Source organism: Gossypium hirsutum, chromosome D03 (genome assembly GCF_007990345.1).
Source record: "Gossypium hirsutum isolate 1008001.06 chromosome D03, Gossypium_hirsutum_v2.1, whole genome shotgun sequence".
Lineage (NCBI taxonomy): Eukaryota > Viridiplantae > Streptophyta > Magnoliopsida > Malvales > Malvaceae > Gossypium > Gossypium hirsutum.
The window spans coordinates 3,792,228-3,816,541 of NC_053439.1; the positions used below are offsets into that span (position 1 = coordinate 3,792,228).

The following is a 24,314-nucleotide window of genomic DNA, read 5'->3' on the forward strand; positions in this document are numbered from 1 at the left end:
CAATTTAAAATTTTTTTCTTTTATGTTATTTCAACTTTTCTCTTTTTTTTTTTCTATTCTCTTATGCTTCTCCAATTGTTTTCCTCCTTTCTTCATTTTTTTTATGTTTTCCATTTGTTAAAATAAGTCCACAAGCTCGCCTCACTCGAAAAAATTAAATTGTTCAGAAAAATAAAAGTATAGGGACTAGTTTTAACAAATGGAAAACATAGAAAAACTAAGTTAAAAGAGATGGAGAGTGGAGGAAAATAGAGGGAGAAGCAGAAGGGAATGAGAAATAAAGAAAAAAACATAAAATAAAAAAATTAAATTGTTCAAAACGAAAAAATATGGGAACCGATTGTATAAATTAACCTAAAATTTTTGTTTAAAATGATGATTTAATATGTCACGTCAGCTTATCGTTACACCGTTAACGACAATTAATGGCTCAGTGACTAAAATGTTACAGCGCGATAATGTAACTTGAAATAAACAAAAGTGACTATTTTGATTGTTTTCCCAAAAAATAAATATTGATATAATCACAAGGTTAATGCATCTCCTGTAAAATGCTCTAATTATTTTATTATTAAAAGAAAAGTTAGAAAAAGTAAGAAATTAATGAGAGGGCATCAATAAGATGAAAGAAATATTGGACTGTCGAGAACTTAGCATATTATAAAATTTATATGGGAATTTTTTTTGTTCCAAATCTGAACAATTTTTTAACTTGAAAAAGTTAGTTTAATTTTGTTGTTAAGTGGAATCTTTGTTTTTGTGTTGTAATCTAGGACGGCTATATACATTGTACAATGTTAATAATGTTGTAGATCATTAATTAAGCTTAATTAATGATGATTTTGTCATCTTTGTAATTACTCAAATCAATAATTGATTCCTTCAATCAATTCTCTAAAAAACCCTAATTTTAAGCCTAAAATGATATGTTCCCACAAGGTAGCTACATTACATAATTAAAGTTATTCTATGGTCGGGTTGAGTAATAATTCGATTTTGAAAATTTTTAAATTTAGATATAAATTAAGTTCGTCTTGATCTAATAAAATATTAAAATTATTTTTATAATAAATTTAAATTTAAATTGACAGATCAGATCTGTTAAAGTTCAACTAAATGAATCAACCATTAGCCGAGTCAAGTTCGAATAGTGCAAAGCTCGAGCTTAAGCACAACTCGAAATTCGAGGTTTAATACTCAACCTGAGCTTGACTCCAACATCAATATAAGCTTGAGCTCAACTCAAGACACAATCAAGCTACTCAAGCTTGACCTCGATTATACTCCTTTATCATTTTTTGTATTCAAGTTGGAACTCGAGTTTGATTAAGCTTGTTTATTTTTAAGCTCGAGTGTTCTTATAATTAAACTCTTTCAATACAATAAAGGTAAAAATATAATTTCATAATATAAATATATAGAGAAAATGAAAAGCTCAATTAAGCTTATAATTCATTCTAATCAAGTATTGCATTACCCGAATTTGACTTGATTATTAATAGTTCAAACTCGACCTGATAATTATCGAACCAAATTTTTTTTATTCATACTCGAATACCTTGCAATATATTAAACTACATTAATGTATAACTTCCTTAGCTCTGGAGTCTTACAATTAGGAGGACAAAGACAAATTGGGATGTGAACAAAAAGCAAGAATTTGTGTTCTTATCAAACAAGTAACCCACTTGCATGTTCAAGTGCTACTCACGTTCTCCCTTTTACAAAATCAAAATTCCCAATCATGAGAAACATGAAAACGCCCAACATTTATATACATACATCAAACGAAGAAGTTGGAAGATAAAAACAAAGACTTAGAGATCCCAAAAAAAGAAATCTCCCACTAAAAAGCTATTATATTCATGCACTTCCATGAGTTAAATCAAAAAAGACTTGCTTACACAACTTGTGTAAACCAAAGTTTCAATTACTCTCTTAGTGGAAAAAAGAAGGAAGTGTTTTGGTGCAATGTTTCTAATTTATCAGTATTTTTTTCAAATGCTTTTTCTAGTTATTTAACAAAATTTATTTGAGTGAAAATTTATGTAAAAAGTATTTGTTGACATAAAGAGTTTGGCGATGGAACATGCAATGGTGGATGTAAGATCGGTTCACTCGTGCGAGTGGAAAATCATCGAGTTAGGGCGTTTTGAGTGTTTTTGACAAAGTAGTTCTGAGAGGAATGGAGAGAGAGATTGATAAGATAATAGGTTGTCTCTATCTTCTCATTGGAGTGAGATAAGTTCATATAAGAATGTACTTTTTACGAAAGTGCTCAAATAAAGGTTTCTCAAATATTGTATATCAAGTTTCAAATTATGTTGACTGCTTTCTTTTCTTTTCAAACAATATTTGATTCAAGTGTTATGTGTTCAATTCTAAACACATATGCATTTAACTAGTTTTTTTTTTTACAAATTAGATTGAAGTGCGTGAAAAGCCTTTATTTGACCATTTATGTAAATGCTAGATCCTTATTTAATCATTTTGAAAACTTTAATCCTTATGTAACCCATCTCTAAAAGGTTAAGTTCAAAGTTAAGCATTTACCCTTTAAAGATTTTATATAAAAAAATATTAAAAAACAAGAACATCTTCATAGTAATGTTTTGTTATTTAAAAAATATATATATTTAATCTCTTCCTGAGTACATAATATAATAACATTTCAAATATTAAAATTTTTTTAAGTATGGAATATATATATTACACACAAATAAAAATTGACATAATGATAAATTTAGTCTTTAACATTTAATTTAATTGTCACTTTGGCATTCAACATTCAAATGTTAGTTAAATTACTTTTCTTTAAACGAAAAGGTTGATCGAACTGTTAAAATTTTAATAACATTGACATGATAATTTTATGTAACATCCATGTGTACTTCATTACTAGCGTGAAATTTTTTTTAAAAAAATTTTTATCAACTTTTTTTGAAAATGTTGAAACATTGTATTAATTCTTTATTTTTTTTTCCAAAAATAATAATAAAATGTACGCAAACTGCCACATACCACGACACCATTAAAATCTTAACATTTTAATCTCTCAAAGAAGCAATTTAACTAAAACTGGAGCATCAAAGCGAACATTTATACATGTTCGGATTTTAAAAATATAGATATTTAACATCCAAAATTTTGAAATATGAAATAAATATAGAAATTATCAATAAAATAACAGAATTCCAATATGAACTTTGTGTGAGATTCTGGGCTTCTACATGCGCCTCGATTGTACTCATTTCCTCTCTTGAAAGTTGATGAGGTGAATGAGCTTTAGAAGCAACTTATGTCATCTTCACGTAATTTTACCTGTGCTTAAGATATTCGATATTTTTACGTGCTTCCATACATCAAAAATTCGTGTACTTATGTCGTGTTTGTATTATTTTACTTTCTGATCATTTTACGGTATCGTGTAATTGTGTAGTGATGAAGGAGAAGCAGGTACTAGCTTTATGATCAAACACACATTCAACACACAATAGAGAGCATGTCTTAAACGTTACAGGTTCCTACGAGATCATATGATATCTATGAGTAAATTGTTCTTGCAACTAAACTATAGATGAGATGAAACATGATATGATCTTTCACTCTCCACAACACACCCTACAGATTTCACCTCTGAATTGTTGGTTTGGTTCGGGTTTGGCACGAGGAAATTAGCACCCATATCCAAATTCTTTTTTGTTGTTGGCCTTGGATTTCTCCATTGCTCTAGGAGCTGTAAACCGCAGAAAATACAATCAACATCAAGCCTATGACTTCGCACATCAGTTCAAATTGTAAGACAAAAGATGAGCATAAAGAAACAGAAACAAAAGCTGATAACACATTTGTCGATGAAGTGATGTATAACAAATGTAATGATCGATTTGATCACATTTTTGGGAAGAGTTCGGGAAACCAAATAGTTACCTAATCCAATTGCATCAGAGCTCTTCATGATTTTCAACCTCTTGCACGTTTCGATAAACATCCTGAGAGAAAATCAGAGCGCAGTTTCAACACAAGTACTTCAAACAAGATTTGAAAAAAGCCAGGAAGGGGGGGAGGATGTTATTGAACAAAGATTGATTCAACAGCCACCAAACAAATCATGCACATGAGCATGTCAATCTAGATCCTCAAACTAGAAAAACTAGCCTACAACAAAAGTGAAGAACTGAACCTAGATCTAGAAGAAATAAGAACATAAAAAACCAGTATTCCTTAAAAAGGACAAAACATTCTCAAATTCTACCCTTTTTATCGAAAAGAATAAGTTTGAAATTATCAGCACAATATTTTCTCTTTTTTTACCATTGTTGTGAAAAGGAGATGATGTCTCAAATATTTTCTCTGAAAACCCGTATTATGACTAAAGTAACCTTCATGCAACTTTATCGTGCTTTGCTATGTCAAAACTTGGGTGAAGTGAGTCGAGAAATTTCTCCTTTTTTGGTATTATGACTAAAGTAACCTTCATTCAACCAAAGGTGATGCCAGATTATTACAATTAAAATTATGGAATTCTTAGATTCTTATACATAATCCATCAATTTTAACTATATAAGTAATCCGTCAATTTTGCCAATAAAGAATTAAACATGCAGCAGTTACATAGCATATTTGTTTCAGTATGACAGTGTGAAAACACGTGGATGGCAAAGATATAACAGAATAACGGACATAAACTAGATCTATTAGTTCATTTGCTTTCCCCCATTGGAAAGAAATGGAAGAGCCAATGTGCACATGGAAAAAAGTAATAGTAATACATACACATGCATCCATCCAATCTTTAATATGTTGTTAGCCTCTCATTGGTACCAATATGAAGCCATAACTATAATTACAGAGGTTCAGTCTGTAAAGGATACTAGAAAAAATTCTGCTCAGGTACAAATGAGAGCTGAACATCTTCTCAAGAGCAGAAACTTACTCCCATTTACTCTAATATTAAAGATTCTGCTCAGGTATAAAACTTATTTTATAGAGTAAATAAGGAAAATAAAATATTAAGGCAACCGGTAAATTTGAGTGACTGAAACTTACTCCCATGGAACATCGCCGACAAGCATCCAGTCACCATCTTTATCTTTGTATGTTACCACATATTCTGATCCATGCAAAAGATCCTTCAACCGGCTCTCACTCAGGGTTTCCTTCCCGGCAGTACCATTAGACCCACATTGACCTAAAATCATAACAAAAATGCAGTAACCAGATCTATGCCAGACAGTTTTTGTATCGGGAACAGTTTGAATTGATATTGCCACGGGGCTAGGAAAGCAGTAACAGCTTACCAAGGGTAAAACAGCTGAACATCTTCTCAAGAGCAGAAGACAGTTCCTGATATGTAGAATAAGTTCTCAAATCTACCTTCCTCAGATAAGGAGCTCCGTCCATACTGACCTTGACAAAAAGAGCACCAGGACCGGGCTTTCCATCAACTTCATCATTGTTCTTTGAAGAAGCAGCCAGCGTTTTAGTCCTAAATGGTCTTATTGGTGGCCAACCAACAACCTGCGCCCTGTCAAGGATGGCAAATCATACCAACAGTCAAATAAAAAAGGTAGATACAAATGTATAATGTCCTTTCTTAAAAGTCCTTTCTCAAGTAAATTATACTTGGCAGCAGGTGCACCGGTGTTGTTGTTAGAAATGACAGTTTGCTTGAGACTGGTTCCATTAGTAGCACGAGGTTGCTCTTGTAACACATTTGCAGGCTCATCTTGCTTTACAGATGCTTGAACTCCCGGAGACCTTGTTGACAAAATCACATTAACCCCTGAATTACCAGGATATTTTCCATGTCCCACAGATTGTGGAGATTCAGAATCAGAACCAGCTTCATGAAACATCCAACTTTTCTCAGTGTACACGTAGCCTTTCACCTCGGAGAATCCATCCATGGTATCAGAAAAACCCCTTTTGTTTCCAGTAACAACATTTTTCTGAGATGATGAGCAGATTCCATCTTTGGAAGGGAGTAGAGGAAATAGTGGCTTCTCGTCAAGTTTTCCCAAGTTCAACAAGCAAAGCTCTGTTTCTCTCTCAGGGGATTGTGATCCAGGAAGACCAAGCCTAAGCTCCGTAGCCTTCAAATTCAGATTACTCGAGACACCGGAGCTGTCAACTGAAGAACAATCTGATAATCCAAGATAATTACGCTCCTTTAACCCCATGCCATTCTCGGAGATACATTCAACAGAGGGAGAAGAAACACTACTCTGCACTTCCTCCTCCACGCCCAGCAGTGGTGGAGACATCAGAAACCAAAACTTCTCAAAACAGCCTACTACATAGAAAAAGAAAAACAAATCAAAATTTTCAACTAACTTCAAGAAAAACACTTTTTAAGCCAAACCATTTAAGAAAGGAAAAACAAAAGATTCAACACCACTAAAAATACAACAGACAGATCCTGGTGAAAAGCCACTTCAACCTTTTTTTCTTAAGAAACTCCAGCTACCATGGTTAATTTGTGTCATTTTTATGGCTTCCATTCTAAAGGATAAATTACTGAAAGTTTTCAGCTCCAAAGCTCAAACAATGGTGTAAAGCCCTAGCTAATCTGCATTCAACCAGTCTTACTTCACAAAAACTAAATCGCATGCTAATAAAAGAATATACAAAAATCCTTAACATATGGAGAATAATCTCTACTCCGTGACTTAACAAGAAAAAAGAACATACAAAAATCTGAGTACAATTTAAAAATAATGCTACGAAAAATCAACTACTATTAGTATTGTTTTTCCAATAGGTTGCTGCTGATGAGAAATAATAGAAATAAAAACACAAATTTTGTTTAGATCATGAAAAAGGGAAAAAAAATGTTCACTGAAGCCTTACTGTTCTATGCATTAAAATCCTTTTTAGATAGTTGAGTTTTCCATTTTTCCTGAACAATAAACAGAACAAAAAAGAAAAATAAACCAAACAAAAAATAAGCAAAAAAAAAAAAACACGGAAGGTTCTAATCTTTCTCCATCCATTTTCTTTCGTTTTCCGGGCAACCAAACAGAACAAATTGAATTTAAGAAAAAAAACTGGAGATCTTACAGTTGAAATGAAGCGGAACTGCAAAACAGAAACAAACGAACAAAAAAAAGGAAAAAGATGCAAATCTAAACAAAAATTTCACAAAAAAAAGGAACTCACCGAAGAAAAGTTTAGTTTAGGGAACAAAGAGAAGAAGACCGATTACTGCTTTCAAAAATTGCAGGCGAAAAATGCACGAACTGCAGAGAAAATGAATAAATAAATAAATAAAGCTTTAAGGCCCTTCCATTAAGCAGAAAGTAACAAAAGCCGAGGAACTTGAAAAAATAAAAAATGGAGGGGCAAAAGCGAAAATAGAAATAAAAAAGGTGGCGTAATTTTTATGATCCCCTTTGAAAGATTGTGGACCAGGTCGTTATGCTGCGCCGATCAAGAAGTTGGAGTGAGGGGAATCTTGATCTAACGGTTGAGATTGGCTTCTGTATGGAGGTTCTAAACCGTTTGATTTTGAAAAAAGAAAAAGAAAATTTGTATTTGTTATTCTTAGTTAATTTATGCATTACTCGTTGTATTATGCATAAGTTATGGATTTAACTATTGTATTTTTTTATTTTTGAAATTTTAGTCGTACTTAAAAAAATAGCTAGTGAATTCATTAAGTTTTGTTATTTTCAAAATTTTATGCGGCAAACATATTATTATATGTCTAATTTCATGTCAATTTATTATTTTCACTTATTATTCAAAAAATATATATTTAACGATGATTATTTACGTCAAAATTTAAAATTAAAAAATTCGAGAATATTGATTAAATCTACAACTTTGCTCCTAATATAAAACTAATAGCATAAAATATAGAGTTTGCATACAAAAACTAATAACACAATTTGTCTACTACTATTATTAAAATTTATAATTTCAATGGAAATTTGTAGCTATTATAGTAAATGCATATTTTTAATAATTTAAATGTAGTTTCAAAAATTAATGACAATATATAATTTGATTTATCTCTGATTAAACAATTGATATTCTATTAATTCAATTAACGTAATCAGCTGATAAATTTAATTAAAGCTTTTTTATAGTTTTTTAATTGATTTAACTCAAATTTAGTTAGGAATGAGCTTGGTGGATTTTGAATCGATAAATTCTATTCGGAAGGTGGGGTGGATTTTTTCTTTTGAATAATGGATCTGGGGTGGTTATGGTAATGTTTGCCCTGTATCGACCTACTTCACTCTATGAAATTACCATTTTATTCTTGTGTATGTAAACTATTAAAAGGATAAAAATGTACTAACGTAATATAAAAAATTATATATTTTATGTTTAATTAATTTCTGAAGAATTATGTTTAAGTATTTACTTAATTTTAAAAAATATTAAAAACGATAAGCAAAAATTAAATTGAAGTGAAGCGGAATAAGGGTGGGTTTGGATGGGCAATTGGGTGCGGTGCGGTGCGTTTAGTTTACTTTTTGTCTCACGCTATAGTGTCGCTACAGTATCTAATCTCACCGCCACCGTTGTTTTTACACTAACCGCAGGTAAACGCACCATCTATCCAAACTCGTTTGAATAGTGTGATTATTTTGTACGAGCGTTCTAATTGTTCTATTAAAACAAAGGATGATTACAGAAAGAAAATAAAAATGGTTAATTATTAATTAAATTAAATAAGTGTTTCTCTTAAATATTTGGAAGGATAAGATTGAATAAATAAATAAATAACCGAAGGTATTCAAATCTTAAATTTCTAAGCTCTTAAAAAGAAAAGGAACAATCATTGGCCAAAAATGGAAGAAAATAAAGTGATAATCATTAACCAAAATATTTGTTGATTTTCTTGTAAGACTATAATCATACGCAATATTTTCTCTTCATATTAAAATTATCAGTAGAATATTTTACTTTCACAAGTTAAGACACCATCACATATGGGGAGTTTTGTTTGATTCCCATTAAATTTTGTAAGTTCTTTTAAACCCCTTTTGAGATTTTAAAATTTTTATTTTGATATTATAAGTAGGGTATAAAAATAGGAAATATTTGGGTTTGTCCCCTCAAAAGTTTTTTAGTGTTTATTAAATTTGATTTTTTTATAGATTTTATTATAAATTTAGTAACATATTTAGTTTAGTATGATAAGCTAATACAAAGTAGTATTTAAATATTAGTTTAGTAAAAGTAAACTTAAATAATTGCAATATCTAAGTATAAATACTATCTAAATATCATTTACATAAAAAACAAATCGAACATTTAACTTATTTTGTTTTTCTTTAAATTTGACGATCAAGATTACCCCATATTTAAAAATATCTTATTGAAAGCATGCCCGACCCATAAACATATATGTTTTAGATAAATATCCCCCTTCTCCCATCAACATTTTAAGTTTTGTAATTATAAATATATGTCTGACCTGTTACAATGTAAAATCTAACCAACATAGTGCAACAAACTAAAAATCGAAAAAAATAAAACAATACAAAACTTACATATGACATATACACATCGTAATTGATAGGATGGTAGAACTACAACCCAAATCTTCAAAGTCTGAAACTTTAATTTTTACTAATTATCTCTTTAGTTTTAACTAATTTTTGATTTCCTAAAACGAGGGGACAAAACTCAAAAAGAAAACAGGGGAAAGGAGATGTTGTGATTGGGGGACAAGAAAGCGGCATTTTTTGACATTTTAAGATCTCTTTTTATATCTCAGCTTTGCATTCTCATGCAAAAAAGGGGGTTATTCATTGTTGCTTTGCTCTCTCGTCTCTCGAATCATTAGGGCAAGGGTTACTGCTTGAGCACGCCTTGCCTTGGGGGTTGGACTTGGGGGTCATCAACCAGCTCTGCTATGCCAGGGCTCACCTCAAACCATCATTCGTCACCCTCACATCACCTCACGTCATTCTTTGTATTTGGTATTTAACCAATCTTTTTTAAGATTAATTTAGTATTAGATTTTTTTTTTTAATTTCGTACATAAATTTAACTTTAATATTTTAATTAGTATTCAAACCAAACGACCTCGTATGACTTAATGAATGGTTAATATATGTATTTAAAAAAAAACATATGTACTTAATTGATATAAAGAAAAAACTTAAGTATCAATTTAAACATTGAAACTAAACTCAGTTATCAGATTGGCACAAAAATGCTTAGGTACCAAATTGAAAAAAACGTAGGTATCAAACTAAAGATTGAAGACAAATTCAGGTATCAAATCGGAACAATAAAACTTAAGTACTAATTTAAATATTGAACTAATTAGGTACCAAATAGTATATCAACTCTAAATATTTAACATACAAATAGAGTCTCTTTAGAACAATAGTTAAAGATGACACATGTTTAAACTATGCTATTCTTTTCTATTTTCCTTAATTTTGTAACGATAAATAAATAATATATAAATGGAATAGTATGATTTAATTTTTAGTTCATCTACATGTTTGATTTGAAAATTAATGTCCAATTAATAACATTATTAATCAACTTCAATTAAATTGAATGTCAAAAGTTTGATATAGAACTTGTCCCATTAATAACATGTATTGTTAATATAATTTCGATTTTTAAATTATACAAATAAATATAGTAATTTATCGAAACCAAAATTGGATGGACTGTTTTCCTTTTCCTTTTAAATTTACCTCGACTCTCCCTCGTACAATTCTTGATCTTGCCCATGATGCAAGTATTACTCATTAACCCTCTTTAAATATTATAATATATATTTTTTAGGATTTGGTAATTAATTTCATTTTAATATTTGTATATTTTGTAAATTTTGGCATCTAAACTTAATAGTTAGGTTGGTTTTGACTTCTAAATTCGGATTTTGTAGAAGTGTAATGACATGAAATTATAGGATTATGTCATTTCAAATTCTAAAAAAAACATTATAACTTTTATAAATTTTAGGTGATGACGTGACATAATTTTAAAATGACACATTATTGCATATTTATAAAATTTAAATTTAGAGATTAAAATAAAAAAATTATCAAATTCAAATATCAAAACAAACAAAAAAATTCATACGCTAAGTGAATATAATTTACCAAGTACCGGAATAAATAAAAATTACATTAACTTTTTTTAATACAAATTGGTTTTACTTTAGCATAAAATTTAGAGATTTTTTTGCCATTAAAAAATATCATTAATGAGTACTCTAAAATATTAAGTATTATTGAAAATTAAATATTGATTCAGGCATATTGGTTTAGTTTTAATTCGACTGAGATAGATATTGTTGTTAATGTAAGAGAAAGTGAGTTTGAATGCGTTAAAATATATTATCTTTCTATTTTTGAGTTAAAGAAAGAGTATAAATAATTTTAAGCACCGTGACCCCGCAAATAAATATTAAAAATAATCGTATGGTTGGGTTAGGATTGGTCCACACACCTCTTCGTCACCCTCGCATCACCTCACGTCATACAAATTGTATTTGGTATTAAGCCTGGTTTTCTTAAACTAGTTATGGATTTTATATTGGAATAAAACGTTTAATTATGGCACAGTCTGAAATTTTTGGATATTTAAAATTTAGTATTTGAGTTTTTAATTCTAGGAATTTCTTTAATTTGTTTTTTTGATTTAAAAATTAATCTCTAATTGATAATACTATTTATAAATTTATAAAAATTTAAATATATGGTATTTTAATATTAAAAAATTGATAACATGTAATATCAATTGAAATTTAATTTTTAAATAAAAAAAGAATTTAATTCTCAAGATAAAAAATAAATGGATTAAATTTCAAAAGTTCAAAAAACAAAAAGATTAGAGGCATAATTAAGCCGAATAAACTTACATAATATATAATATTAATATATTAACATAAGTTATTTGTAATCAACTTTGTAAGCAAATTATGCTTCTTGGGTGGGTTTGAAATATATATGCATAACAATGAAAATAATCTTTAATTTTAGTAATTTAATTTATTTTAGTTAAATTCGACCGTTAACATTTCAAAAAGAATTAAGTTGTACTTTTTTAACGAAATGCTGAGTAAAATAACAATTTTTTATAATGTTAGCGTGTCAATTCACGTGATAGTCATGCCGATATGATATTATTTTTCTTATATGTCACGTCAATAAAATATTTAAAAATTATAAATATATTCAAACAACAACAAAATTAAAAAAGTTCATGAAAATTAAAAAAATAACATTAAATAAATATGAGTTACTACGTTTTAATCAATATTTCCGTAGTTAAATTTATCATTATCTTAAATATATATTTCTTGAATTTAGTTAGTGTAATTTGCAAAAGTGGTTTTAATAATTAAAACTCCAAAGTTACTGCAATATACCTAAGACATAAATGAAGTGATAGATTATTTGCAGACAATAAGTTTCTTTATTAATTATTACATACACCACATAGATTTCACAAAGGTAATGAATGAGCATAAATATGTGAATGTAGCATCATTTATATTTATAGTATATGTGGGTTTAACTCAAGTATGTGAGATACATTTATATTTGGGAGTTATGATTATGAGTACAGTCCATTTATATTTAGGTTTAATTCAATTATGGGATATACATCTATTTATTTAGATTTTTGATTTTAGAAAATAGGCATGAATGTGATGAAATTTATTACGGCTCCACGGTCGTTTTGTTCTACTTCATCACTACACTTTATTATGAACATCTACTATTAAAAACTACAATTAATTTTACGAACATTGAATGCATTCATCTCCATTGTATACAGTTTCGTTGATTATTTATAATATTTTCAAATTTCTAAAGACAAATAAATGTTTTTACATACGAGTTTTTTTAACATATTTTTACATTTTTATCTTCTTGATAGTTATAAATATACATAAGTAATATAGTGATTTTATATAATGAGGTGGAACGTGGTAAACAATTACAATAACCACTCTATAGTTATAGTTATAGTAACAAAAAAAAATCATCTCGCCTTTCACTTAAAAGAAAAATTGTTTTATTCAAATAGAAGCTGTTTGAACAGGTATGGCCCATTGAAAAAAATGTGGAAAGGAACATAAATAGCCCATTCCTACTGAGCATGACAAGGACACACGTGTGCACTGTTGCACGTGCGAAGCCCGATACGTTAACTAGATGACCTAAATTTGAACAGCGGAAGCCATTTTCCCTCTCAAAAGAACCCCCAGAATGTGAGCTGAATTATAAAAGGAGAAAAAAAAGCCGACCAAGTGTTTGGCAAAATGCTTACGAGAAACTCCGTTTCTGAAACCCCGCAACGAACCTCACTCCGCAGGTCCGCAAGGCTTCTTAATAAGAAAACTCCCATAAAACCAATAGATTTGGATACCCCAAGGTCGAAATCAAAGGAAACCCGCGCTCGCTCCACGGTTGAAGTTTCCAGGAAACTGATAACGTCAAGTTATGGTTCATCAGATTGCGAGAATTTGAAGTCTAGGTTGCGAAGATCTCCAAGGTTGAGCAGTGCATCGAGTGCGCTTTCAAAAAGTTGTGTGAATTCGACGTCTGGGTTGCGAAAATCTTCGAGATTGAACAATGGGTCTTTGTCTAACGAGCCAGAGGATACCGAAATTTTCGAGACGAAAAAGGACGAGTCTAGGAAAAAGAAGAGTGTGAAGGGGGAACCGTTGGATGAAGAGAAAAAGGAAACTAATGTTGGGTTGAAAGCGGTTTCGGTGGAACGGAGAGAAAGTGAAAGAAATGAAGATTTTTCGGTTAGGAGAAAGAGGAAACCCCTTGTGGAAGCTGATGGAAATGTTCAAGGGTGGAGTAGGGAGCAAGAATCGATTTTGCAAAAAGCTTATTTTTCGGCAAAGCCAACGCCTAATTTCTGGAAGAAGGTTTCAAAGCTGGTATTTTTTCCCCATTCCTTGATCTGGATTTTCTTTTCTTTTCTTTTTTTTTAATAAAATATGACATAATGTTGTAGATTGATGTGCATATTCTTTGAAGCTAAGGATTTTTGGTTACTGGTCTTAAGTGAAATTCATCTCAACTATACATATATATATATTATATGTCAACTAACTTTGGCTTTAATCCTAATGGATGATGTAATGTTCACATTTGAGGTTATAACGCCGCATTTTATTAATCTTGAAGCTAGGGGTGTAAATGAGATACGGGTGTTTGCAAGCTACTTGAGTTCGAGCTTGATTATATGTTGAGCCGAGCCTGAGCTTAAAAACAGATGTTTGATCGAGCTCGAGTTGAGTATCGATCTTCAAGTTTCAAGTTGAGCTCGAGCTTGGCAGTATTTGGGCTTTGCTCGGCTCGGTTACATCCCTACTTTAAGCTAATCCATGAATTATGATGTCATTTTCTAAAATATACTAGGGTGAAGTTTGGACCTATATTACTTGGACTCGGGTGTGAGTGTTGAATACGGATATGTATGCGACACAGATATGGCTAGTTTTTCCATGTATTTGAAGGATCCTTGGAGGGCATATCCCTATATCCACGTATTGGACACAAGTGTCGGATAAGGTACTTTATGAAAAATGAAGAGTCCAAGCAACATAGGTTTGGACTTTCAAGCTGCTTATATGTTGTGTTTGTTTCCTAGATGTCTAATTTTATGTAATTATTCATGAAAATGCATATTGTTTTGAACATAGGATGCATATGATTTCTCTTACACTATCTCAGTCACATAATGTTTTGTTCATGTATGCTTCTTGTCTAGTTCTACAAAAGGAGCCCTGAATTAGGGTTATTTGTGTAAGATCCTTCCCAAATCCGGTTGATTACAGAATGGATTAAATGTCAGATATGAATTATTCATAAAATCACTAAGTAATATCTTCATTTGTAAATCTACTCTTATCCAAAGACTCGCTGCTACGATGTGTTTTGGTGTCAAATAGTCTTGCATTAGCTATTATGCTGTAAGTATTAACTTATCTACTTCAAATGCTGATGTGTTTTACCTAGAATATAATTTTTTTCCCAGTATTATTGACTCGGGACTTGATTACCCGTCAAAAATCTGTTGCAGGTGCCAGGAAAATCTGCACAGGATTGCTTTGATAAAATCCACTCTGACCATTTAACTCCAAATCAGCCTCAGCCTCGATCAAGGTCAAAAAGAAAAAACTTATCACCCGTTGAACATTTGTCATTCTCTGCAAGCAAATTGCTTAAATCTGTTTCGTCTGCGAGTAAAGGGTCAAGGTCTAGCAAACATAAAAGCCATCTTGTACAGAAAAGAACAGTGAGACATTTGTTGCAGAAGCAATGTTATGTAGACCAAGGTGATGAAGCAGATCTATTCCCCATTCTTGAGCCCAACACAACTGCATCTATGCATGCTCTATCAAATGCTACGTTTTCCACCCCGGAAAAGTTATTGGTAAAACAGGGATTTCTCCGTAAGTGTCCCGAGAAATCTTCTTCTGGTACTAAGAAGCACCGTTCAAAACTTGGCAACTCTTCTACAGGAGCCCTTATTAGTCCCCCAGTGCTGAAACAAATTAAAAACAGAGCTTTACATGAGAAGTATATCGACCAACTACATTGCAGGGAAGCTAAGAGAAAAGCAGAATCCTCACGAGCAGGGAATCAAGTTCTTGGAAAGGAGAATTGGGGATCTCAACTTCATGGAATTGATAAGGTTCGAGCAGCGAAAAACACATTGGTTTCCGACACTAAATATGTCATTAACCAGCTGCAAAATCTGCAGAACTCTTCTGTCGATAACTCTTTGGATTTGGATAACGATGATGGTGAGGTAGGCAGTAGTGACAATGAAGGTGATCTTCAGCTTTAACAAATTCTTTTTTGATGTTTCGGTATCTGCCATAACTAGCATGCTAATTAGAGCTGTTGACTTGTGACCCTGTCGTTTTAGCCTAAACCAAGGCGTTGGAAATTCTATGCTGTAAATTTGACCCATATAATAATTTCATTTGTAGATTATTAGCTGCTATTGACTATTTGGAAGGGTTTATGGTAAGTGTTAAAGTTTTAGCGGTTGTTGGTAAAAGTATTGTGGTGGTCTTTGTATTAAAAGTTGGGCTTTAGTTTGCCCCCTCTATTGAAAAAATGAGCGAGTTAGTCCAATTAAAAATTTTATCCATTTTTACGGTTAAAAACTAGTTTTTGTGCACTAAAATGAGGTACACATAGTATGTCACGTGTAATTGTTTGATTATTTTATTAGTTACACTAGTTTTTAACAGAAAAATGGATAGGCTTTTTACCAGAGGAACTAGTTTACTCTTTGATCTATTGTACAAGAATTAATTTACTCAATTTGAGTAGAAGGGGTAAAATACAATCCGACTTCTAATATAAGGGTCTTCATGGTACCTTCAATTGTTAGAACGAGAAGCTCATATTTGATGCATTGTGGAAATAGTCATTATTAGTAATATTGAGAAGATATTGTGTACTTTGGGAGACTGGTCTAAACAAAAATAAAAGTATCTATTTTTTAGGGGTCGGGAATATGATCTTTCACATATATGAAAACGATCTATAAAATTTAAGCATATTTATTTCAAACAAATACCTATAGTTTATGTTTACTCTCGGGTTCGAATATTAGAGACGGCATTGTTGAGAGGGATAATTATGAACTCAAAAAGATTAGTCTTTATGAACAGTAAGACAGGCCTAGAGGATGCTTTGATTGTACCAAAAATGATGCTGTTGATGTGTATACATTTGCTGGTCCTAGTAAACTGTTGCTTTTATTAGTGTGGTTTGTTTTATGCAATTAACAATTGCATATCATATGCTTTTTCCATGTTTTAAATAACAAGAAGTCACTATCTCTTACCAATCTAGATTTTAATTATCGGTTGGTTATGTCTGCTACAGCAATATGAAAATGAATAATTAGAGCAAAAAGAAATTAATAGACCACTAATTTCTGCACACATTTTCCTCTAAAATACATTCTTGTTCCATTAAAAATATGAACAAAATTCCCTTTTTTTTTCAACCATCTAATAGTGTACAAGAAGAGAAAAATCATAGTTATATCATAACATGCTCCATTTGTGAGATTTTTGATTTGATGAATGAGCAGAGCTTTATTGATAGGAACTTGATGTTGTTGCAGATCCTCACTTGTAATGTTCTATAGACATGTTCCTCCATAGCCTGCATTTCTGAATAATGCTTGCTTTATGTCTTCAGTACTCATCAATGTCCTCTGTTCTGCAACCTAAATAACCATTACAAGACACACTCATTTGAAGTTCAAGGACTTGCACAAACAACATGAATTCCTAAACCATACCTCTGAACAAGAAGCTTGCATTGAGAAATCATTGAAGCAACTTATAACACATTCTTGAATCTCAAGGCCTAGTGCTTCCAATGTGTTCACAGTAGATAATAGTAGTCCTGGTTTGGTTGCACACTGGATATCGATTCGAGTATCGGTCTCTCTCCTCTCTACATCAAACTGTGATGAAAAAAGAAAGCTCAATGTTTAAAGGATTAATAGGCTAGAACCTGAAACACAAGCAGAAGCAGAAGCACAAATCTGGTTTACCTTGGGGGAGTTCCTCACCAACATTTCATTTGGTTTTAACTCTTTCATGTTGTTCATTAGGCTTAAATGATTTGAACCCAGTTTTGTTTTATCTTCCTTGAGTTTATTGACCTTTTCTAAAAGCTCTTTCATGTAATCTATGGTATCTCCAAGTATAGATGTTCTATCCATCTGCATGCATCATTAAATTGCTTAGATAATGAAACTTTTTTTGAACAAATTAGAGAAAAAAGTAAAACCAAGGGGTAAGTAACCTTGCTGATCTTGGGGACTATTGATCTGAGCATTGAAAGCCTGTCATTTAATCTCTTCCTCCTCCTCCTTTCAGCCATTAGATTCTTTGAGGGTTGACCTTCTAATCTCTTGGCTTTAGTCTTTTTCTCTACAAACAAGCCCATGTTGAAACCTTGAATGTTGTTGATAGTTTGCTCCATTTCAACTTTGCAACTATGCTTCGTTTCTTCCAAGCTGTGCTGCTGCTGATGATGGTGGTCAGTGGTGAGAAGGCCAAGCTGATCTTCATCATCAACCATTGATGGGTAATCTTCATGAGCAGGTGGGAAAGGTGAAGTTGAAGCATCCATCTCTGATACTGAAAACCCATCACCAAAAGGGTAAGGTTGGTCACTAAAAGGACATTCAAAGCTTGGGTTTTCAATTTCATCAGTTGTTGTTGTAGAGAACCCTAAGAAGGCAAGATTTGGTGGTGTAGCATCAAAAGATTCGAAGTTCCATCCATTAGGGAAGAACTCGGTCACCCCATTTGAAAAAGTGGTCCAACTGTCCCTTCTTGGAGCAGCAGCCATTAACTCCTCTAAGAAACCATGCTGTGAGAGCTCCATTTTTTCTCTTTCTCTCTCACTCACACACACTATCTGTTTTAAAAAATGTCTCAATGAACTAATCCAAGGAAACCATGAAAACATGAAGCTGCAACAAGTTATATATATAAAAATAACAGCAGAAAAAAAAAAGGCTTTAAGAAAGATTAATACTGGGGAATCTGCTAGTTTTCACTCTCAAGGTGAATTCATGTCTTTTTCACCAAAATTTTTAATCAGACAAACCTTAAATATTTATTTATTCCCCAAGCTCCCCCTCTGAAGTGCTTTGACCCACAAATCTGTCTTAACTGAAAAAATAAATTAAGAAAAAGGGTAAACTACACCCAATGTCACTAAACTATTAGTAAATTTACATTTTGATCATTTAACCTTAAAAAGTTACAAAATAGTCACTGAACTATTCAAAAGTTTTCATTGAGTCACTTGGCTGTTAAAATCGTTGTTGTATGGCATTCGCACCACTTGCATAAATCAAAAGCTCTCATTCCTTCTTTTTTTTACCGTTCAACTTATTTTTTCATAAAACAACTTTGAACTTCACAAATTTGCGAATCAAAATCCAAGCAGCTTTCTCCTAATATTGATCATCATATCGACTTGGATCTAAGGTATCCACCTTATCATTCATCAAATCATCACTTGAAGCTCACTAGCCAGACTTTTTTGAAAAATAAACTTAACAACTCAATGACTTGAATGAAACTTTTGAATAGTTTAACAATTTGAATGAAAATTTTCGAATAGTTTACTAAGTATAAGTGATCAAAATGTAAACTTATTAATAATTTAATGACCTTAAGTGCAGTTTATCAAAAAAAATAACTTTAGCTTAGCATCATCCTCACCTAGTGTCTACACTGTTTCATTTCATTACCTCATTTAATATTAGTATACTATAGTTATTACCTATTATCACCCTTAATAATGCATGCCCTTTTTATCTATCTTTTATTTTTTGTGGTTTAATTATTATGATAGAGGAAAAGTACTGTTTCTTCACCATCATACCCAATAGAGCTGCCTATAAATATAGTTAAAACCCTATAAATTTTAAATTTTAAATTGAAAATGGTCAAATGATGGTTTTGGTCCTTCTACTATATTCAAATTTGAGATTCAGTCGTTATATTTTAATTTGGCATAATTTGACTGTTTATTTATAATTTATGGTAGGTGAATGTATTTGGCAGATCCTTCTATTATGGAGATCGGATCGAATTAGTCTCTTTACAATTAAATGGTATAATGAAAAAGAATCAAATGATATCTAATTTCCATAGAGAAAGCATTTTATGGTTCAAAAAATGAAAAAAAAATAGTTTTTTTAAGTCATTTTCTAAATAGAAAATGTTAACTCTATTACAATTTGATTTTATTTGAATATTTTTAAGAGTAAAGGGATTAAATTGATGATCTATTTAATAGTAAATGAATTAAATTGATCTAGTCCTTATAATAAAGAAACTTGGCGGGTACTTTGACAATTTATAATATAATTAATTAGTTTAAATAGTTAACACCTTTAACTATATTCTGATTAAAATATTTATTTTAATGCTCATTTCAACTTATCATACTAACAATTTTTTCAACAGTATTTTTTAAAGAAAAATTCAGCTTAACATTTTAATTGAAATAGTTAACATCGTTAATCTTCTAGATTAAGTTATAATATTATAAAAACTAAATTATAAGACACAGGTGGTTGAAAAAATATAAAAAAATTATATTGGTAAATTTTTTTAAATAATAGACTTCTTAAGACACAAATACCCTTATAGAATCTATTATTAACTTATGAAAAGACAATTTTTAAGTAAATTCGTAACATAATTGGTCTCATTTAACTTAGACCTTATTTGATAAATTGTTGAACAGATTAACTCAATTTACCATAAATATTTTACATACATTTGATAATTAATAATAAAAATAATTTGATAAATGTATTTTATACAAAAGTGTGTAAAACAATAAATAGATAAGAGCTATTTATCACTTATGAAGAATATTTTAAATTAAATTAATTTATTTTAACATTATATTATCTTGTAAAAAAATTATGTTTATTTTAAATAAGGTGAAATATTTAAAAATTAAAATAATTTTTTTCATAATTTAAAGTTCATATTTATCAGACATATTTTTCATAGAGGACAAGTTGACTAAGGAGATAATTGCTTAGAGTAATTTTAGGGTATTGAAAATCGATTATTTCTTCCTTGTTAGTTAGAATATTTAAATGAGAGGTCTATTTATCCATTAACACAGCATGACATATTGCTATGAAAGAGATTGTCCTCATCTAATGTGTGAAAGATGTATTTTATGGGGTCTATTCCGTTATTCGCTCAATTAGTACGAGATTATTACGCTCAACTAAACTCTATAAAGGTTTCAAGGTAGTGTTTACATTAAATGACTGTTCATACCTAAAAAGTAGGGGTGAGCGTTCGATCGAATTGAATCGAATCGAATAAAAAAATTTCGAGTTAATCGAGTTGATGAATCATATTTTATCATCCTAATTTGATTTGAAATTTTCTCTAATCGAGTCGAGTGAGATGGAATTCGAATCAAATCGAATCGAATATATTTGTTCGAGTTAAATTTTAAAAAATAATTTTGGGTCCTTGTAATCACTGTCACCCATCGTAATAAAATTTGTCCATCTTAATCAAATTTTTTATTAACTTTCATCACCTCATAATTTATTTATTAATTTTTTATATACTGGTTAGCTTCTTTGCTTGCTTAGTTGTTTCAATTATCTTTAGATTCTTGTCACTATGCATTTTGGAATTAAAAAATATATTAAATGTAAAAATATAATTTTTAATAAAAGTTATTTTAAAAATAAAATGTGAAATTGGTACTATTATAAAATTTTAACACGAATATTTTGTGGCATAATTAATAATTCAATCTTAATATAAATATTCAATATGACTAAACAATTCAATAATATAAATAATATAAAATGTGAAATTTAATTTAATAATATAAATAGTAGATATAAATAAAAGTTTTGAGGGAAAAGTAAAAAGGTTTGAGAGTTTGGGGTAAAAATGTAAAATCTTATAGTTTGATATTTGAATTATTCGAGTTATTCGAATTCGAAAACTCAACACGATTCGAACTCGAAATTTGAAAAAAAAATTCGAGTTGATTCGAATAACTCGATTAACTCGAATAACTAGATTCGTTTAAGTTGAAATTCGAAATTTTTTTAATATTTTCGAGTCTAATCGAGTTTTACTCACCCCTACTAAAAAGCGAATGCTTTGACATCTTGAGGACAATAGATGGGGAAAGCTTCTTATTGCAATGGTTGAAAGTGTGGAAGGTCAATACCTTCCGTTTTAAAGCGGGTGGTCGAGAGAAGTACTTTCTGAGACGAGATCAATGGGAAGTCAACGCTACTTGTACTGTTACCACGTGTCTCAGGGGTGAAGGAATATAACAATAACAAAAAACCAAATTAAAGTTTATAAAGTAAAATTTAAAAATAAAAAATTAATCTATTTAAATATTTGTAAAAGAAAAAATCTATTTTGTATATTAAATAATAAGTCGAATCTCAAATAGTGCCCCTAAATTTAGGCTTAGATTTGCCTTTGGTTTTGGTTCTTCTTCAATTTTCCCCCCTAATGGCTAAGGCTAGGGAGAGAAATATTAGGCCTAAATTTGTCTTTATCTTGACTTAATAATTAAATTAATGTTTAATTTTGTTTCCTTTTGGTAAAATTTGGTAAAATATAATTCCAATTGCTTGAGAAAGGCATTTCTTGCCATTTTCAAAGTTGGAATCTTAAAATAATACTCTAAACATGGACAAAATAATTATAGATAGTTTATGTTTTGAGTTAATTATAGATGTTTTTTTTATACAATACTTATAATTGCTATAATTTTTTTTACCCTTAAATATAAAGATAAATACGTTTTTAGCATGTTCAAACTTATGTTCTTCTACTCTGACAAATACTAATTGAGCTAAGATTCAATCGACTATTTTCTGCTTTTTAATCATAAACATAATACATGAAAATAAATATATTGAATTTTAAATATAACTACTAAATGTGCTTTTATAATGTCTGCGAACCGTATTATATTAAATTATGTTATTAAACCTGACTAGACCCACGTTGAAGTGTGTTATATTTTGAGAATTATATCTAATCACTTGCAAACCTACAGTTTCTATACAATAAACTATCTTAATTGAATCTTTAAAATATTACTATAAATCAAATATTCTTTCATTTTAAAACAATGTCCGGTAAATCTCAATATTCTATATGAGAAAAAATTAGTGCAAATTTATATTTGATGATTTTTTAACAAACTTATTATAGGTTCTGATTGTATATACAATGTCTACCCCTAATTCTTTCTCAACCCGTAAATAGGAGGATAATGCATTTCAGCGCACTCAAACCCATATATGGAGCATTGACCACAATGTTCATACTAATCGAACTAAGACTCAATCTATGAAGTAGCATTTTTATATGTTAAAAATTGAATAATACTGTTTACTCATACTTTTAATGAGAGTTACTTTTAGAGATTATAAGGCTTAGTTTGGATGTGCGGTGCGTTTACCACCGGTTAGGGTAAAAATAACGTTGATGATGAAATTAGATACTGTAACTGTAGAGCCCAATTCTTGCCCGGGTTCGCACCAAATAAGCAACCCACATAAACCAAATCAATAAAATAGTTTATTACAGTACAAACCCAAATTCCCCAAGCCCAAATCAAATTAACCCTAAGCCCAAACTCAAGGCCCAACGAACTAAAAAAATTTCAGCAAAAAACCCTAGCAAGGGCCTCCAGCGCCGCATGCCCCCAGCCTGGTCCCTTCACGCTGTCGCACATGGCCTCCTCACGTGCCCGCCGCTGCTCGCCAATCGCCACCTTCCCATGCGCGTCAGAACACCTGCAAAGAGTAGCAGACAGTAGAGCTGGCCCGACGGTCCACCCAAAATATGGGAGGGTTCGGGTAAAAATATAGGCCCGAAATATGAGTTTGGGCAAAAAAATAAGGTCCGTTTAGAAAACGGGTCGGGCATCGGCCAGCACTTTTTTGGCCCGGGCCCGGCTCGGCCCGAATATAATAAATATATTTATTTTTTATTTTTTATTTTAAAATATTTTTAAAATACTTTTTTTAAAATTTTTTATTTTTAAAATACTTTTTTATTTTAAATTTTTTTGGTGTTTATTTAAAAAATGGGCCGGGTCGGGCTCGGGCTTATGATTTTTTCCGGGCCAGTCCTGGACAAAATTTTAGGCCCATATTTCAGGCCGGGCCCGAGCCTAGGACAGGGGCCGAAATTTTTTTCTGGGCCTGGCCCGAACCCGGCCCATGAGCACCTCTAGCAGACAAATAGACAACCAAACAAAGCACAAAACGACAAACAAACACAATCCAAATCGGAAACGACAAAAAATAGAAGTTTAGGGGTTGTAAAAATCGGCTATATAGGCCGAACAAGAACACTGTACTTTTTTTACGTACATCAGGAAATTGAAAAAGCAGAAACCGAAACCAAAAAGGTTGATTGTAGTTATTTCTCTTCGTTTTTTTTACTTTTATTTGTTTTTTAACTTATTTTTAAAAGAAATATATCAAAGAAAGTGAAAAGAAAAGGGTTACCTAAATTGGCCCTTAGGCCTGTCGTCGATGGTCCTTTGTTGTCGCCGGATGCGGGTTTAGGGAGGGGCCAAAGCTTTTCTTTTTCTCATCGTTTCCCTGTTCCAAGGCCTTGATCTCTGAACGTGCTTCAACGTGTTGATAGGAGGTGCCCTCGCATAACTCCGACCACCAGGCAGTGGGGAAGCGAGACGGCGGCAGGGTTCCAAGGCTAGGCCTGGACTTTCGTATCAGGAGGAACCATTTATCTTGAACGAAGG

General features: G+C 31.1%; 3 protein-coding genes across 7 annotated transcripts; 1 reads left to right on the plus strand and 2 right to left on the minus strand.

Annotated features, from left to right (window-relative positions):
- Positions 1-3,442: 3,442 nt before the first annotated feature.
- Positions 3,443-7,396, minus strand: LOC107950498 (auxin-responsive protein IAA9). 4 transcript variants are annotated; one of them, XM_041089633.1, is made up of 7 exons: positions 7,162-7,387; positions 6,853-6,901; positions 5,626-6,292; positions 5,301-5,527; positions 5,050-5,191; positions 3,931-3,992; positions 3,443-3,736 (listed from the first exon to the last, which is right to left on the minus strand). In XM_041089633.1, exons 3-7 carry the CDS (start codon positions 6,264-6,266, stop codon positions 3,675-3,677), a joined length of 1,134 nt encoding a protein of 377 aa, XP_040945567.1. In that variant the 5' UTR covers positions 6,267-6,292; positions 6,853-6,901; positions 7,162-7,387; the 3' UTR covers positions 3,443-3,674. The 4 variants fall into 4 exon arrangements, with proteins under 4 accessions (XP_040945567.1, XP_016740836.2, XP_016740834.2 ...); XM_016885347.2 differs by having other exon boundaries at positions 5,626-6,295; XM_016885345.2 differs by lacking the exon at positions 6,853-6,901 and having other exon boundaries at positions 5,626-6,295; positions 7,162-7,396.
- Positions 7,397-13,124: 5,728 nt separating this feature from the next.
- On the plus strand, positions 13,125-15,966 carry LOC107950495 (biorientation of chromosomes in cell division protein 1-like 1). The gene is made up of 2 exons (XM_016885342.2): positions 13,125-13,888; positions 15,037-15,966. Exons 1-2 carry the CDS (start codon positions 13,259-13,261, stop codon positions 15,805-15,807), a joined length of 1,401 nt encoding a protein of 466 aa, XP_016740831.1. The 5' UTR covers positions 13,125-13,258; the 3' UTR covers positions 15,808-15,966.
- A 930-nt stretch (positions 15,967-16,896) lies between these two features.
- On the minus strand, positions 16,897-18,643 carry LOC107950496 (transcription factor bHLH93). 2 transcript variants are annotated; one of them, XM_016885343.2, is made up of 4 exons: positions 17,799-18,643; positions 17,545-17,715; positions 17,287-17,454; positions 16,897-17,211 (listed from the first exon to the last, which is right to left on the minus strand). In XM_016885343.2, exons 1-4 carry the CDS (start codon positions 18,468-18,470, stop codon positions 17,125-17,127), a joined length of 1,098 nt encoding a protein of 365 aa, XP_016740832.1. In that variant the 5' UTR covers positions 18,471-18,643; the 3' UTR covers positions 16,897-17,124. The 2 variants fall into 2 exon arrangements, with proteins under 2 accessions (XP_016740832.1, XP_016740833.1); XM_016885344.2 differs by having other exon boundaries at positions 16,897-17,204; positions 17,799-18,637.
- Between the last annotated feature and the right edge of the window lie 5,671 nt (positions 18,644-24,314).

Coding starts and splice junctions, on each gene's coding strand:
- LOC107950498 (XM_016885345.2), bottom strand. CDS start 6,266: ATGTCTCCACCACTGCTGGGCGTGGAGGAGGAAGTGCAGAGTAGTGTT. Junction 5,192..5,300: donor GTTCAGCTGTTTTACCCTTG/GTAAGCTGTTAC, acceptor TTATGATTTTAG/GTCAATGTGGGTCTAATGGT. Junction 3,737..3,930: donor CTCTGATGCAATTGGATTAG/GTAACTATTTGG, acceptor TGCGGTTTACAG/CTCCTAGAGCAATGGAGAAA.
- LOC107950496 (XM_016885343.2), bottom strand. CDS start 18,470: ATGTTTTCATGGTTTCCTTGGATTAGTTCATTGAGACATTTTTTAAAA. Junction 17,716..17,798: donor TAGTCCCCAAGATCAGCAAG/GTTACTTACCCC, acceptor TGATGCATGCAG/ATGGATAGAACATCTATACT. Junction 17,212..17,286: donor TGCAAGCTTCTTGTTCAGAG/GTATGGTTTAGG, acceptor ATGGTTATTTAG/GTTGCAGAACAGAGGACATT.
- LOC107950495 (XM_016885342.2), top strand. CDS start 13,259: ATGCTTACGAGAAACTCCGTTTCTGAAACCCCGCAACGAACCTCACTC. Junction 13,889..15,036: donor GGAAGAAGGTTTCAAAGCTG/GTATTTTTTCCC, acceptor AATCTGTTGCAG/GTGCCAGGAAAATCTGCACA.